Source organism: Momordica charantia, assembly GCF_013281855.1.
Source record: "Momordica charantia cultivar OHB3-1 chromosome 11 unlocalized genomic scaffold, Mcharantia_2.0 BLBB01000011.1, whole genome shotgun sequence".
In the NCBI taxonomy this organism is placed as follows: domain Eukaryota; kingdom Viridiplantae; phylum Streptophyta; class Magnoliopsida; order Cucurbitales; family Cucurbitaceae; genus Momordica; species Momordica charantia.
In genome coordinates, this window is record NW_028275159.1 from 1,181,030 (window position 1) to 1,197,935 (window position 16,906).

Here is a 16,906-nt window from a genome sequence, read left to right on the forward strand (position 1 = left end):
TTAATATCAAAATCACTTCTATTTTAAAATGAACATGTTTGCTACAATGATTTTATTTTTAATTTTGTTTGTTCTCCCTAAATTTTCTATTAACATATAAACTTTTTTATGCATACAAAAATCCCATATTACTTGAAAACTACATACACAACATGAGTACTAGAAGAGGGGAAAATTCTTAGTAGTATTACGAGTACCATATTTCCTTTCGTTCACCACATTAGCATTGATGTTATGACTTATAAGGTCAATTTCTTTTAAATAAAAGGTAGTATGGTACTCTCGTAGTACTGAATTATTTTCCCTCGAAACAAAATACATGGCTAGTCTTTAATTGGAATTGCATCGAGTCCAATGGCATCAAGATACACGCCAGATCTACCATGGATCCCAACCACCTTCATCCCAACACTTGGAAATGAGAACTTGGTTCCATCTTCAACTCCAAACGGTCCATAAGTTCTTTTGTTGGTTTCAACAGTCAACGATCGAATCACAGTGCAATTATATCCCCAATAATGTACATCGTCGTAATATCCATGAATTGTAACAACATGCTCATCTGGAAAATCCAGAACAACCTACGATATTCCATGACAATTATTTGATTCATTAGAAAAAAGGAAAAAGAAAAAACTTAGATTATTGAAGGATTTGGGCTAACCTCTGATGGAGAGCCTCCATTTCCACCATGCTTCTCGGACCACACCAACTCCTGGTTCTCATCCTCGTATTCCATTTGAATGGAGTCCACCCAGAGTCCATGATAAATCACCAACTTTTTCATTTTTTCAAAACTCTCATTCCAAGGATCTCCGCCTTCTCCTCCACATTCTCCCAAGCTATATTTCTCGGGACCATTTCTGCGTGAGCAGATGAGTTAGAGTACGTTCTCCCGTGGATATGAAAAATTGTACAAGATCAGAAATGTAGAAATGAATATAAATGGATAGGAAATGACAATACATGAATTCGAACCAGGCCTCCTGCTCTCAATTCATGATAAATTGGAATTTTCTCCCTAGTTTCTCATCAATTCAAATGATACATATATATACCATGTTTGCCTAAAACCAAAAGAAAGAAACACAATGACAAATAAAGAATATCCCTATCTTATCAAAATAAGCTCTTAATTACTATTATATTCAACTCTAGTCATAATTCATTAATGAGAGTTATAATTTCACATTAAACTTTCTACTTTGTTGTTTATATATTTTGTAGAGATAACAATATATTTATACCTACCAAAGCGAGTCAGTGTTAATTATCATGTATTAACAAATTGGCATTTGTGCAGAGATTTCTGATTTCTGATTTCTGTATTTTGTATCATAAAAAATTTATGGCAAGCTTACATTTGAGATCCACGTACGAAGAGGCCAATTGCATCAAGATACAAGCTAGATCTTCCATGAAAGCCGACGATTTTCAACCCCGTAAATGGAAATGAAAATTTGGTTCCATCTTCGATCCCAAATGGCCCATAACTTCTTTTACTGGTTTTCAGAGTCAATGATCGAATCACAGTGGCATCAATGCCCCACCTACGTAGATTGCTGTAGTAGCCATGAATTAGAACAAGATGCTCATCCAATTCCAAAACAACCTACAAATTTTTTAATTCAAAAAACAAACCATTAATTATTGTTGTGCATTTCAACCTATAAAAATTATGGGTAGAGAGGAAATTGATGAAAGATTTTGGCCAACCTCTGATCGGAAGCCACCACCGCCACCATGCTTCTCCGACCATATCGATTTTCCTTTCTCGTCTTCATATTCCATTTGAATGGAGTCGATCCATAGTCCATGATAAATCACCAACCGTCGGATTCTGTGAAAAGTTTCTTCCCAGTGATCTCCACCGTTGCCTCCATATTGTCCCAAGTCAAGGCGCTTGGGCTGGGCCTCAGGCTGAGGCCCAATTCTACATGAGAGAATATTGAGTTATTATGTCATATATTTTATATTTGAAATTTAGGAATAATAACGTAACTAAACATATTTAGGTATTTAATTACATAAATATTTAAAAACTCTACTATTTACAAATTTGTGATAATAGAAGGTTGTTTATGATCGATATATGTGACAATTACAAAACTATCCACGGATCATTTCTTTTTCTAATAAATAATTTAAATCTTAAATGCTCGACCTACCCAAGACAATTTCTTATTTTAATAAATAAATAAAACTCTAAATCATAAGCCCTACAAAAATAATATACGTCCAAAAATTTAGAGAAGAATCGCTAAAAAATTAGGAGAATTGATTAGTTACTATAATTGTTTAATTATTTATTAAAATATTATCATTTAACCAGTATTTGCATTAAACTACCCTCCATTTCTACTGGGAAAGAATATATTTTAAAATATAATAACAAATGTAAAAAAATGACACTGAAAGCAATTTGGGAATGAAAAAACTTATTTAAAAATCCTAGGAATTTAGATTTGCAAATATTTTGGAAAATAGATATTTGTGAAATATCACCTGTGACAGGACAAAACAATTTGTGAAAAATTTAGCGGTTTAATAATTTCAAACATAAAAAGAAAATTAAAGCTCAAAAAGGAGAAGATTTAGCAAAAGTGTTACGCATGAGCGTACTTTTGAGTTGTTTGAACATGAACTCCAATTGCGTGGAGATACCGACCAGAGTTGCCATGAAAGCCAACGATTTTGGCCCCCGTAATTGGGAATGAAAATTCAGTTCCATCTTCAACTCCAAACGGTCCATAACTTCTTAAATTAGTTTCCAAAGTCAGCGATCGAATCACAGTGGCGTCAATTCCCCAATTATGTAAATCACCATAGAACCCATAAATTGAAATCACATATTCATCTGGATAATCTAAAACAACCTGAAAATAAAAGAAAAAAACCAAAATAAATTGAAATTCGCTTTCTGTGAAATTGCTCTGCCTCAACACTTCTAACTGACCTCCGATATAGAACCATCGTTTCCACCATGTTTTGGGGACCAAATTGATTCTCCATTCTGATCATATTCAATCTGAATTGAACAGATCCACTCTCTCTCGTAAACCACGAGCCGTCTGATCGTCGAATAAACTCCGTCGTCCCACGCCGCCGGATTCCGGTAACCGTCGTGTTCCTGCAGGAAGAAAACGTCGAATCAGAAAATTAACTGAAACTTCACGATCGCTTCCAAATAGAATTTAGCATACCATTTATTATTATTATTATTATTATTTGTAGATTTGTGAGTGCGAAGTGCTATGATTCGGAACGAGGAAGATATAATTTCGAGGGAAGGAGAATTTGAAGGGGTAGAAAAGGTAAAGGGCCAACCGCCGGCGAATATCATATAATATTAGCCGGCGTTAAAATGTGGTGCTTGTTTGGGATTGGGCCGGCTATTTTTACTATAATTATTAATTAAGATTGTGCTTTTTACAATAAAATAATACAATTTCATTCAACAACGCCATCATTGCAATTTGCAAGGTAGATTTGATGAGGAGCGGAAAAGGATCCAAACTTTTCATTTGTAAAGATTTAATTTTTCCGTTGATGTTTATGACTGCAATTTTTCTATATACGAGAGGTTGAGTGTTTAATTTTTAGTTATAATTCATTCCAAAGTTGATTTTGCAAAATTACCTCTCTCTACGTTAATTATCACAATTCTTTTTAAAAAACCACGGCCAATAAAATTATTATGGTAAACCTAAATATAGCTGATCAACCGATTAAAGACCAATTTCCAACTAAGAAGTTATGAGTTTGAATCTCAACCCCACTTGTAGTAATAAAAAAAATATAACTATTTACATTGGTTCCACAAATAAAGTACATGACCGTACAATCTATTATTGAATCAACACTCCGAGGAGTCCAATGGCATCGAGATAAAGACCAGATCTACCATGGATGCCGATGATCTTCATCCCAATAGTTGGAAATGAAAATTTGGTTCCATCTTCAACTCCGAATGGACCATAAGTTCTTTTGTTGGTTTTCAAAGTTAATGATCGGATCAAAGTGGCCGTAGATCCCCACTGACGAAGATCACTGTAGTAGCCATGAATCGAGACGAGATGCTCACCTGGAAATTCAAAAACAACCTGCGATTTCAATACAAAAGACAAGTTGAGAATTTTCCTAAACAAAATATGGGCAAAAGAATCTAAAGTAGGATTTTGGTTAACCTCTGATCGGGATCCTCCATTTCCACCGTGCTTCTTGGACAACATTATCGCCCCATTATCAGCTTCATATTCAATTTGAATGGAGTCGATCCACAATCCATGATGAACCACCAACCGTCTGATTGAAAAGAATGTCTCATGCCATGAGTCTCCACCTACACCTCCATACGGTCCAAAGCTACGGTGTTCGGGTTCGGGCTCGAGTTGCAATTGAGGCTCAGGCTTACTTCTGCATGAAATGAAACAATAAGTTCATTGTAATTACCCATTTAAGTCTTCATTCCGTTGAGTAGGCCATATTTGCTCTCATATCAAGAACAAACTACAAAAATAACAAAATAAAACTATGATATTACTTTATACCATATATTTTTAGATTTATGTAAACAATACAATTTAGAAGTAGAAACTGATCATGAATCTGCTATTTTGCATATTTGAAATACCACACAATATATTTTATTATTTTGTAAGAGTATAAAAGTGATTTAACAAACTTACTAACATTATATGACTTGTACCTCTAATAACACAATATTGTTAGTATAGAAGATGAACAAATTTAAAATATTATCGAATTGATAACCATTCACATCATGCTTTTTAACATCCATTGATTGAAAAAATATAATTTTTAGAGAACAAAACTGAAACTTGATAAAACGAGAGAAAATTGAAAAGTAACACACACGACAAAATAGATTTATATAATTAGCAAAACTGTAACATATAGTTGCTTATATATTTTGCATCATAGAGATAGAAGATGGTATCCCGAAAAAATTAAAAGAATAAAGATGGGCATACTTTTGAGGTGTTCCCAAGTAGAGTCCAATTGCATCAAGGTACCAACCAGATCTTCCATGGAAGCCCACAATTTTCGTCCCCATGACTGGAAACGAAAATTTGGTTCCATCCTCAACTCCAAATGGCCCATAAGTTCTTCTATTAGTTTCTAGAGTCAACGATCGAATCACAGTGGCCGCATTTCCGAAATTATGTAAGTCACCATAGTAGCCATGAACCGAAACAAAATACTCGTCTGGAAATTCTAGCACAACCTACAATTCCATTTGAATCCCATGACTTCATTCAATTCTACTTCTCTGCTTTTTTTCCCCTTTAAATTGTTCTAAATTGCTAAGGATTACCCATGTCAGGAATTTCAACAAACAAGTTATGGGCAAAGTAATTTAACAGGGAATTTGGGCTAACCTCTGATCTGGAGCTTCCATCTCTGCTACCATGCTTCTTGGACCATACCAACTTCCCATTCTTATCCTCATATTGCATTTGAATGGAGTGGATCCATAGTTCATGACTAATCACCAGCTGTCTGATCGCCCGAAAAACACACTCCCAAGGATCCCCACCTTTGCCTCCACACGGTGCCAAACTGAAGTTCTTGAGCTGGTTTCTGCATAAGAGAATCCAAATGAATTCATTCGTGCTCATATTTTTGCAGCATACAAAGTAGAAGATTATAAACGCACTTTGGAATTGGCTGTATGTAGAGTCCAATCGCATCGAGGAACCAACCACACCTGCCATGGAAGCCGACTATCTTCGCCCCCATAACTGGGAATGAAAATTTGGTCCCCTCTTCCATCCCAAATGGGCCATAAGTTTTTCTATTGGTGTGGAGAGTCAAGGAACGAATCACATCGGCTGAAATTCTCCACTTGCGTATGTCGCCGTAGTAGCCACAGATTGAAATTAAATACTCGTTCGGATAATCTAAAACAACCTACAATCATCAGTCGGTTGAAGAAAAAACTAAAGAATTAGACAAATTCATGCAATCGCGATTCAATTTAAGGTTTGGTGAATACCTCAGAAGTGTAACCTTCGTTTCCGCCATGCTTGGAACCCCAATCTGATTTCCCATTCTTATCATACTCAACATGAATTGAACAGATCCACTCTCTGTGATTAATCAGAATGCGTCTGACGGTGGAATAAACTCCGTCATTCCAAGGACTCCCACCTTCTTCGGCCCCACGAATCTCAATCTTCACCGTCGTCTTCGGGGAACCATCGTCGTCTTCCTACACCAACAAAAAAACGGTGAATCAGAAATTGTCTGCAACTTCATCGTAATCGTTTTTTTCTTAACACAGCTAATACTTACCATCCTTTGTTAGTAGCGACTGCAAAATCAGGATTAGCGACAAGGATCAGACGAAATAATAAGGTTTGGTTTCAGGATTAAATTGGATTGACGGTAAATTTGAACACAGTACAGAAGGCGTGGAGAAAGAAGAGTTTACGAGTGGAGACCCACATCGGTGACTCTGATCCATGGGAGAAAATTTTGACGATTCTACTTTCTTGGATTCGATTCCTTTCATTACCTTCTTTGGGGGGATGGAATCCCGTTAAATACGATAAAAGAGAAGTATGAAGAAGAATTTTCCTTCAAATTCTTTTTACTAATTTTTTTTTCCTAGTTGTTCTTTTATTTTGTTAAAAATAACCAAGGCACGAATGAGTATCGACTCGTACTTTAATGGTTACAGTTGAGTTAAGTTCATCTTTACAAACATTTTGTACTAATTAAAAAAAATAGCTAACCTAAATATAGTATAAGTTAAGAGACTTATGATATAAAATAAAAATAAAAAGTTAAAAGGGACTTATAGTCGTAGGTCACGAGTTCGAATCTCCCTGTCTCACGTGTTGTACTAAAAAAAGAGGGCAAAAGAGGTTTTAGGATTCGATTAAGTTGGATTAATTGTAAATGTAAACATAGTAGGAGGGGAGGTGCGTACGAAAATAATTCGATTCTACTTTCTTAGATTTGCACTACAAATCCAACCATATATATGATATTATGGTTATCACTACACTACAAGGCTAAGTAGAAAATTCATGTTTAAAATGGATTTGCATTGGATCCGCATTGGGTCCGAGGATCTATTATCGATAATAAACCTTCTTAGTTGGATTTATGAACGCTACGAAATATCTCTAATTTATATCAAATAATTATTAGTTTGGCAATAAAGATTTCGAATTTACATCCAACACTTATTAGGGGGCGCCATATTGTGATAGTTTCATTCGATATTTCTTTTCCTCCGGTTGGATTAGATATCTGATGCCAATTTTGAATTCCTATATTCACATAGGACACTCTTAGATTCATAGGCATTAGATGATTATTTATGTTGCTTATACTTGAAATAAGCTCTCTCTAAGCCTGGAAGATCACGTAAAAACTCATTTTTGATTTTCCGAGAAAGACTTCCCAACTCTGCCTCGAAGTTATGCACTGAAGTGAGCTTGGTCCCCTTTCTACATACCAGAAAAGAAAAAAATTATGTTAGTCTACCGTATATAAGAAGACTATCATATATTTCCATTCTTTTTTTTAATGAATGTTAAAGCTCCCACCTTGAAAACTTCAAGAATTTAACAAAAGTTTATAATATATATGAACTGCTCCTCTCATAATTAATTAGTTTTGAGATGAAACTTCATGAATATTCATATGATATTAGAGCATCGTGCCTACTGCATACCTTTCATGTGGGGCTAGGCAGACATGAATCGAACGATCGCGAAGAGAAGGCATAACGAAAGTCATTCGGGATTGTGTAAGCTGGTGGTGGTAACATGGCCCAAATGCATGCACACTGAACTTGCAACGCCCGCATTCAAAGGCTAATTTGCCATCGCAAGATTTGGCGCACGCACCACAAGCCGAGTACCCCTTTTTGCCCTCTTTCACCAGCCTCAGTGGGTGCTGATGATCTTCAAACTTTGCCGATTTCAAAAATGGATAATCCCCAATAACACATCTTGGATGTGCAGCAAAACTACACAACCTGCACCAGTAGAATGCCCCATCTGCCATTCTCTCTTCTTCACAAATATCACAAAAATATTTATCACTTTCCTCACTTACTCCGTCAAAAAGGTAACGGTAATTCTCCTCATCATCTTCACAACTACTATCATCAGGGAAATATTCGTCACTCTCTTCATCTTCATCTACATCTTCATACCAAGGTTTTAAATAACGTTCGTAGTACAATTTTCCCACTGCTAAAGGCACATTCACAAAGGTGAGGATCAAAGGATGTTCATCAAATCTATTTCTTACTATAGTTGGTAGATGTGCGCATCTTGCATCCAAATAAAATTTGCAGCCATCACATCCAAAGGCTTGTTTGTACTGCAGCCCCTCCCCACAACCTTGGCACTTGTGTCCTTTTTTCCCATTGTGAGGAAACAGAGGATGAAGATGACTTGAATGTGTAAATGGGATTGTAATTGCAGCACATCGAATGTCAATGGCATAGTGGCATTTTGCACAGTGATAGGCGAAGCCATGACAATATTGAACACAAACAGCACAGGAGAATACAACATTTGGGATATAAATCATACTCAACTCGTGCTCATGGAGTGAGGAATTCTTGTGTCGTCTTGGCAATCTTGCACATTCTTGGTGTAGATGGAAGCCGCACTTTGAACAGCCATAAGATTGAGATTGATTTGATATGTATTGCATGCACCCATCACAAATCCTATCCATATCCTCACTGGAGCAAAGGGTCAAGTCATGCTCATGGCTAAAATGTGCAAGTACCCCATTTTCTTTCTCCACCAAAGCACCAATGTCAGAATCGTGGGATGAAGAATGTGTGGATGGATGATGATGATCATCATCATATTCAGACATTTTGAGAGTTGCACATTTTTTATGGGCGAAAAGTTGGCAGATGCTACAATACCAAGGAAATTCATCACCCCCTGGCCTGCCACATAATTGGCAGTCATAAGGAAACAACTTGCGGAAATTGGTGAAGTCGTGTTGGTGTTTGAAGGATGACAAACACGCTACATGAAGATTGAAATCACAGGATGGGCAGGAGTATAAGAATTTGGTGCATTCGTTTGTGCAACTATAGCAAAAACTCTTCTTAATTGGTCGGGGAAAAAGAAACAGGGAATGCTCGTGAAAATCAAGATTTAGAATCTCTCGATGCAGCTCAGCACATTGTTTGTGAAAATAGGAATCAGAACGAGCGCAAAAGTAAGTAGAAGTAGAACCTGAAGTTATAAGCAGTTGGCACACAAGGCAAACAACTTTTTTGTGTATCCTCTGTTGCTGTTGCTGAAAAGTTAATGGATGGGGATGGGCGAAATGTCGATACTGTCCGGTACCGCCCGGTATCTGTTGTAAGCCGCTGGCTTTAGTATCGACGATGGCGCATTGAAGGTCGATTATGAAGCTGCAATAGCGGCATTCGTAAAGTTTTCCGAATGGCTTTTGGGAGCAGCAGTTGCAAGAGTTGTTGCTCTCGGTGATAAACAGAGGACCGTCGTGATGGGGATGGAAGGGGGTGTGGATTTCCAAAGGGAATTCGATGCACGATTGATGGAGATGGAAATTGCAATCGGAGCAGCTGAACGCCGGTGGAGACCATGGTTTGTGGCATCTCGAGCAGCAAACGTCGCCGTCGAATTTTCCATACCTGTAGAACATCAATGGGTGCTCGTGCCGGTTCTTCACAATATCAAACTCCGTTTTGGTCTCTGATTTCATCTCCTTAACCAATGTTTCCAGCTTCAACATTCTTGTTGGTGGACTGCAACCTAATCAGCACATATTATTCAATTATGAGAAAGAAACGGGTGAGAAAATGTGGCGAATGGACCATGGAACTATGAAAAAGCTAAATCCACAGGCAAACCTAATACAATAAGCTTACAATGATAACATAAATAGCATTTACCGGACCTAACTAGACCCACTACTCCATTAAGGCAGTGCTCTCCTAAATTTAGAACTCATCATCCCACCTCATTAATCCCACCACATTTGGTACCACTAAGTTACCATCAACTTTAGTTTTGAATCATTTAGAAAATAAACAAGTAAAAGACACAGCGAAGAAATTGCATATTTGGGAAACTTATGGTATGGAACGAGAAACTCACCTTTAATTTACACTGACTCGTCTTTGGCCTCCATTGTTACTGTGAGAAAGAGTAAAGAGCAAAGAGCGAAGAGCGGGTAGTGGACATGGACTTGACTTGGGAGAGAGTGAAAGAAAATCAGAGAGTGAGATTTGCGCTGAGCCACACATAAAACTCAATAGACTTTTATTTTGTTTTTCTTCTTCAACAAATTATTAATTCTTTTTTAAATATAACACGTAACTCACAGTCTTTTATTGGAGATATATGCTAATGATTGAGAATATTAAGTTATTGTCTTTTAAAAAATACATTTAGTTATTTTATGGCAAAAAAAATTACTTTTAAAAAATCGATATATTTGAAAAAGAAAAATATTACAACAAAAGAAAAAATCGATATAATTATTGAATTAGCGGTTTAAATGGACTAGTTCATAGCTGGCCTAATCTAAAGAACAAAGATATATATCAAATCAAATTTATGGAAGAGTTGAATCAGATTGGACGAATCAAACATTGACCTTAAATCAAGGTTGGATTGAGCTTAAGCCCACTTCTGAGCTTCAAATATGATAATAAAAATACTAGAAGGTGGAAAAATTATTAAATGAGTCTACGGTCTAGGAATTCGAAAAGACTTAGATTTAGAAGAAAAGAAAAAACTGCATCAATTTTTTATTTGTTATTTTTTTTTTTTTTTGGATATTTATGAGTTTCTCGAGAGTTAGGACATGTATTAAATTTGAAAGACATAACAACCACCATTTAATTGGACAACATTAATAATTGATAAGGAGTAGATTGAAATCGTACAAGTGGGAATTGATGAGTTAATTGAGGGTTTTGGGGTTGATGTTCAGAATTGGGACAACTTTGATCCCAATAGAGTCGAGGTGCCAACCGGACGTGCCATGAAAACCAACGATCTTAGCCGGCGTCGTTGTCGGAAACCAAAAGCTTGTTCCTTCTTCATCACCATATGGCCCATGAATCCTTTTGTTGCTTTCAAAAGTGAGTGATCGAATCAGATAGTGGCCTGAAACTTCGCCCATGTATCCATGAATTGAAACTAGGTACTCATCTGGATACTCCAGCACCACCTGAGATTTTCCTTTTTTAATTATTTGTCGTTTACAAATCTAAACATTATGCAACTAATTACGTTTTTTGTATTGGAATTAATTAAATCAATTTATTGAACGAGTAACAATTTATGGTAACTTGTATTCGTAAAATAGGTGATCTAATTAGGACCCATAAATTTTCAATTTGTGGTGTGTCTATAGCCTCCTATTCCCATCTAATAGAGAGTATTGCATATCTTTAATCTAAACAATTTGAAGAAGGCCCAAACTACGTAGATGTTGTTACATAAAATTTGGAATCTCAACTCATATCATGTAATTCGAAATAATTTTGTATTCTTTAGTCTACTCCATGCATAGATCAATTCTCAAAATTGTATAAAAATTTTGAAAACAATTCAAACAAGTTTTTTTAAAAGGTCTAAAACAAGTTTAACTTTTGTTCTTTTCATTTCCCATTTGTTCCAAAATATAAATAAGAGATTATTTTATCGTATAAAAAAGGTTGGAATCAAAATTAAGATACAAAAACCCCCTAATTACCCGTCTCTCGATCTCTACCAAATTCTTATTCTTAATTCTTAGAAGATGAAGATGAAGATGAAGATGAAGATGAAGATGAAGATTACCGAAGCGAGAGTGTTGCCAACATTTCCGCCATGCCTATCTGACCAACCATTGTCCTCATACTCAGTCCGAATGGAATCGATGCGTCCATATCCGTAAGTAATCTCCACTTGCTTTATCGCCGAGAAGACGCCGTCGTCCCATTCGTCTCCTCCGACGCCGCCGTGCCGTCCCACCGACATCACCGACTTCCTCCACCCCTCCCCCTCTTCACCTTCTTTTCCACCTCCCTGCATATCGCCCATATTCCCAATACTTCAATATCTCATATTGTAATAATTCATATTAATTTCATCTTATTCTTAAATCTAATTGATTACCATTCTATATTTTTTTAAGTAGAGAGTAGAGAGAGAGAGATTGAGATGGAATCAAAAGTTGATCATGTGAACAACAAAAGTACACTACTGTGTACTCATCCAAAATCAAGTTTAGCTGAGCCACACGTTTTACCATTCTATTTCTAACCACAAATTTTCATGATGGGGGAGATTTTTCTAACCTAGTAGTTTTTTTCTAATTCTTAAATCTAATTAATCACCTGATAATTTCCGATGATAATCAATCAATTTGCAGAGAAGTTATATCTTAATCTGAAATTTTCAGCGGCTCAGGAGAAGACTGTTGGGAATGGAGACAAAAACTAAAAGAAATGTTGTATAAATTACTGTAGCATAATTATTGGGCCAAACACACGTAAAAGCCCAATTATTTCTTTCTTCTCCATGAAGTATGTTGCCCTCTTTCTTTAAATATATATATGAAGTTTATTTTACCACCCACCCGATAGATTAACACAGAAGCAAAAAAAGGGGGAGCGGTGGCCATTTTTACCGGCAGAGAGAAAGAAGAGAGAAGAAAGTGAGATATTGGACTGTATTGTTTGTTTTCTATCCCTATCTCGTATTTTCTTTATTGCATTGATAAAACTGTGACACAGTTATGGAAAAAATACTAATTAGACCATGTGGATTGCTATTGCTTGAGAATCAGTGATATTTTATATTACTGCGTATATATATTTTTACCAACAAAGACAGATTTCTGGTAATTGTCTTTCTTTGTTAATTCCTTTTCTTCGTTTGGCTTTTGACGCTATTTGATGATTGGTGTAACGCCTGCAGTTGGGAATTAGGATGCTGGATTTCAAAGAGTTGGAGGTTTAGGGAGAGGTTTTAGGTTAAAATTGTATTAATCACAATGTTAATCGAAACACAATATCGAACTCGAAGGGAGCGAGATGAGATTGAAATTGTGTCTTTTCTAGGTTCCGTTCGATTCCTTTCTTTTTCGTCCTTCTATTATTTCCGATTAGTTCTTGGAAGTCGAGCGTATGATCAAATTTCTTTATGGAATTTGAGATTGTCACTACAAGCCAACCACATGAGATTATGGTTGCTACAAAATTGATCACTTGATGTCGAAAATTATTTTGCCTTGGAGAATCTGTTTGTGGTAACATTGCCCAACAGCGTGGACATTGAACTTGCAGCGGCGGCATTCATAGGCCAAGTTTCCGGCACAAGATTTCCCACAGTGCCCACAAGGAGAGAAATTCATCTTCCCCTCTGCCACCAGAGCCAACGGATGCCTGTGAGTTTCATATAATCCGTACTTGAGCCATGGATATTCCCCAAGAACACACTCAATGTGGACAGCGAATTGGCACATCTTGCAGTGGTAAAAACACACGCTGGGATTCCTCTCTTCTTCGCATACATCACAGTAATATTCCCCGCTTTCGTCTTCCGCAGAGAAACTCAGATCCAAAAAATGAGCATCGTACCTGCTTCTTGCTTGGAGCGGTAGAGTTGCGCATCTGTAGTCCAAAGAGAAGTTGCTGCAGCAGCCATCGTGGCATTCGAACACCGTGTTGTTGCTTTGGCCACAGCCATGACATGTTTGATTCACCATGTTGTACTGTGCAAGAGACAGCAAATGCCGGTGGCTTGGATGCTTGAATTGCTTGGTTGGGGTCAGAGCGCATCGTATGTCGAGCATGAAGCGACATTCTTCGCAGTGGTAGGCATAGCAGCCATGGCAGAACTGCAGACAAGCATTACACTGGAATACGACATCTTGGGTTGGAATGAGGGTTAAAGGATGTTGGTGAAGCAAGTGCCAATTCATTACTGGCAAATCAGCACAGATTTTGTGGAGAAAGAGATCGCAGTTCACACAACCGTAATATGGCATAGCGGCTGAGATGTGTCGCATACAACCGTGGCAGCGGTTATCATCATTGACATTGCCATTGCCATTGCCATTGCCATTGCCATCCTCTTCCTCTTGGTTGTAGAGGACTAACTCATGTTCACAATTTGAATCCAGAATGTGGATGGCTGAAGCCCCATCTCTTAGGCTGGTGATGCCGTTGAAGGGCAAAACAGCACCAACTTCTTCAAACATTTTCTTTGCAGCACAGCTCAAATGAATGACATAGCTGCATTTAGAACAATTGTATGCTGCAAACTGCGGTTCGACTTTCTTTCTGCAGATTTCGCAGCGTAAATTGTTCGGGTGAGAGTATTTGAAACTGAGAGAACACTCGTGTCCTACAACCCGGAGGGACAATGGCAACTCAGCGCATTCCTTGTGAGCCAAAAGATGGCAGATGGTACAGAACCACGGAAAATCATAGCTATTCCAACCACATAACAGGCACTGAAACCCCATTCTATTCCGGAATCTGGTGAAATAGTGTTTGTGATGTGAAGATAACAGACACGTTACATGGAGATTGAAATCACATTCAACACAATTGTACACGAACGACGAGCATCGGTTCTTGCAGGTATGGCAGAATGGTTCATCCCAGCGATGGGGAAAAAGAAACAGCGGGTGGGGGTGGAGTTCGAGATGCAATTTCTCACGCGGCAGCTCGGCACAGGCTTTATGAAAGCGGATATCACAGATAGGGCAGAAGTAAGTAGGACCCGAAACAAGGAGCATCTCACAAAGATGGCAAACAACCAACTTCCTCCTCCCAGTGATCTGCTCCTCGAGGATCAATGGATGTGGATGGGTGAAATGTTGATATGTTTGGCCGGCCACCAATTGCAAACCGCTCTGTTTTGTGTCTGAGATAGCGCATTTGATGTCGATGACAAAACCGCATGGGGAGCAGGTGTAGATGCAATCGCGGGGCCGCTGCCAGCAGCAATGGCAATGGTCGTGGTTGATAGCGGCATGAGAAAGAAGATGGTTGGGGTGAAATCGGCTGCGGAGTAGAGGAGGAAGGTGGATGCAGGATTGATGAATATAGAAGTTGCAGGTGGAGCAAATGAAAGCTGGGGGATACAATTCTTTGTTGCAGCCACAGCACAACATGCCTTCTCGGCAGTTTATTCTTCCTTCCATGAAGGTCAATGGGTGCGGGTGCGGCTCTTCCAAAAGCTTCAACTTCACCATCTCTCCAAATTCCTCTTCTGCACTGCATCAAATCAACCAGGTTTCATTTCAATCAAATTATTATAGTTTTGTAAATAACATAGTCAACACCAACGCATTTCTTTTCTGGAACCCACATTAAAATGCTGTTGGTATTTGATCATTCGCTTTTCATCACTTAATATATATATTTTTACAGTTGTATTTATGATATTTTTTTTTCCATAAAGTCTATGTGTTGGGCTTGCTGTGGTTATATATTGAGTCTATTTAGTCTTTTAATTTTAAAGAATTTTCGTTTTTGAATTTTGAATAACTGATGTCTGAATTTATTTTATTTATAAAGAGAAAGGATCTCTATTCCGAATTTATTGGATAAATGGTAAAAAAATAATTGGAGACAGATATTAAAGAAGAAATGGTACAGATATAAGGATCAGCGGTTCCACACCCATCTACTTGGAATCGAAAAGTCCAAGTTCATGTGCTGTGATCGAGAAGCATTCAATGCTCGATCTCATCTTAACGTGAAAGGATACTATTTAATATTGAAAATCGTAAAGAAAAAAAAAGAAGTTAAATATTTCAAATTAATATGAGAAGTTTAGTGAGTTGAATGGAAACTCAATTATTTGTATAAAGAATTTACATTCATGAAATACAAGTGCATATGCCTAACACAAATTTAGTTGGATGCTTCAACTTTTTCTTTTGCAGTGGGAGATTCAAATTCTCGTGCTTCTTTGAGAAACGTAGATATGAGTTTACAACTCTACTTTTTGGGATTGAGATATCGGAAGGAAGTGGAATCCAATTGCATCAAGGTACCAATCACACCTCCCATGAAAGCCGACGATCTTGAGTCCGGTAGTCGGGAACGAAAACCTGGTTCCACCTTCAGCTCCATAGGGACCCAAAGTTCGTTGGTTGGTTTCAAAAGTGAGTGAGAAAATGACCTTATATGTTCCTATATAGCCGCAGCAACCATGAATTGAAATAAGATACTCATCGGGATAGTTTAGATCAACCTGTTTGAAAATGAGTTTAGAAAAAGAGATATAAAGTCTAATGACAGAATTTGACAAAATTTGGATCCTTCGAGTCCTTGCTATGCATTCTATTTTAAAATAGAATTGATTTCGGCACGGGTAAAAGTGATTTTTAGGTCTGAAAGATAGAAATACCAGGATGAAATTTTGTTCGCCCTCGTTTCCGCCATGCTTGCCAAGCCAAATTGGGTTGCCATGGTTGTCAACGTATCGGATCTGAATGGCGTCGATACACTCTCCTCCATAGAAAATTTTGATGGCTTTGATGGTGGAGTAAACCGATCCGTCGTCCCAACTGCGGCCACCCACACCTCCTTGCGCTTTAAACGACAACGTTCTGCCTCGCCTTTCGTCTGTTGCCTGCACCAAACAACGTCAACCTCACTCAGCCAATTTTAACCAACAGCACAAGACATACAGAAACCGACACGTCGTCATCTCCTACCATTTTCTGTTAGCTAAAGATTGGGATTTGGGAGAAACACAACAAATTTTTGTGAAATATAACATCTAACTGGGAACCAACTTGTTGATCCAAGCTGTCGACCAAAATATATATTATTTTTTTAATAAGAAAAGAAATGAATATATATATATATATATATATATTCCTCTTATGAATTGTCAACGAGTTT

General features: G+C 37.5%; 4 protein-coding genes across 6 annotated transcripts; all 4 read right to left on the reverse strand.

Moving 5' to 3' along the window:
• Positions 1 to 50: 50 nt before the first annotated feature.
• Positions 51 to 6,538, reverse strand: LOC111008958 (mannose/glucose-specific lectin). Its single transcript, XM_088119645.1, has 11 exons — positions 6,319 to 6,538; positions 6,020 to 6,235; positions 5,681 to 5,934; positions 5,403 to 5,604; positions 4,995 to 5,248; positions 4,188 to 4,416; positions 3,864 to 4,103; positions 1,717 to 1,908; positions 1,362 to 1,612; positions 665 to 863; positions 51 to 581 (listed from the first exon to the last, which is right to left on the reverse strand). The coding sequence occupies exons 1-11, from the start codon at positions 6,319 to 6,321 to the stop codon at positions 324 to 326; spliced, it is 2,298 nt and encodes a 765-aa protein (XP_087975771.1). The 5' UTR covers positions 6,322 to 6,538; the 3' UTR covers positions 51 to 323.
• A 530-nt stretch (positions 6,539 to 7,068) lies between these two features.
• Positions 7,069 to 10,683, reverse strand: LOC111022535 (uncharacterized). 3 transcript variants are annotated; one of them, XM_088119642.1, is made up of 4 exons: positions 10,140 to 10,683; positions 9,249 to 9,794; positions 7,712 to 9,035; positions 7,069 to 7,484 (listed from the first exon to the last, which is right to left on the reverse strand). In XM_088119642.1, the coding sequence occupies exons 2-4, from the start codon at positions 9,772 to 9,774 to the stop codon at positions 7,349 to 7,351; spliced, it is 1,986 nt and encodes a 661-aa protein (XP_087975768.1). In that variant the 5' UTR covers positions 9,775 to 9,794; positions 10,140 to 10,683; the 3' UTR covers positions 7,069 to 7,348. The 3 variants fall into 3 exon arrangements, with proteins under 3 accessions (XP_087975768.1, XP_022155419.1, XP_087975767.1); XM_022299727.2 differs by having other exon boundaries at positions 7,712 to 9,794; XM_088119641.1 differs by lacking the exon at positions 10,140 to 10,683 and adding an exon at positions 9,940 to 10,113 and having other exon boundaries at positions 7,712 to 9,794.
• Positions 10,684 to 10,763: 80 nt separating this feature from the next.
• Positions 10,764 to 16,832, reverse strand: LOC148207984 (jacalin-related lectin 3-like). The gene is made up of 5 exons (XM_088119652.1): positions 16,717 to 16,832; positions 16,407 to 16,631; positions 15,991 to 16,250; positions 11,835 to 12,087; positions 10,764 to 11,220 (listed from the first exon to the last, which is right to left on the reverse strand). Exons 1-5 carry the CDS (start codon positions 16,717 to 16,719, stop codon positions 10,951 to 10,953), a joined length of 1,011 nt encoding a protein of 336 aa, XP_087975778.1. The 5' UTR covers positions 16,720 to 16,832; the 3' UTR covers positions 10,764 to 10,950.
• Positions 13,243 to 15,982, reverse strand: LOC111022616 (uncharacterized). Its single transcript, XM_022299826.2, has one exon. The coding sequence runs from the start codon at positions 15,241 to 15,243 to the stop codon at positions 13,243 to 13,245; it is 2,001 nt and encodes a 666-aa protein (XP_022155518.1). The 5' UTR covers positions 15,244 to 15,982.
• Positions 16,833 to 16,906: the final 74 nt, after the last annotated feature.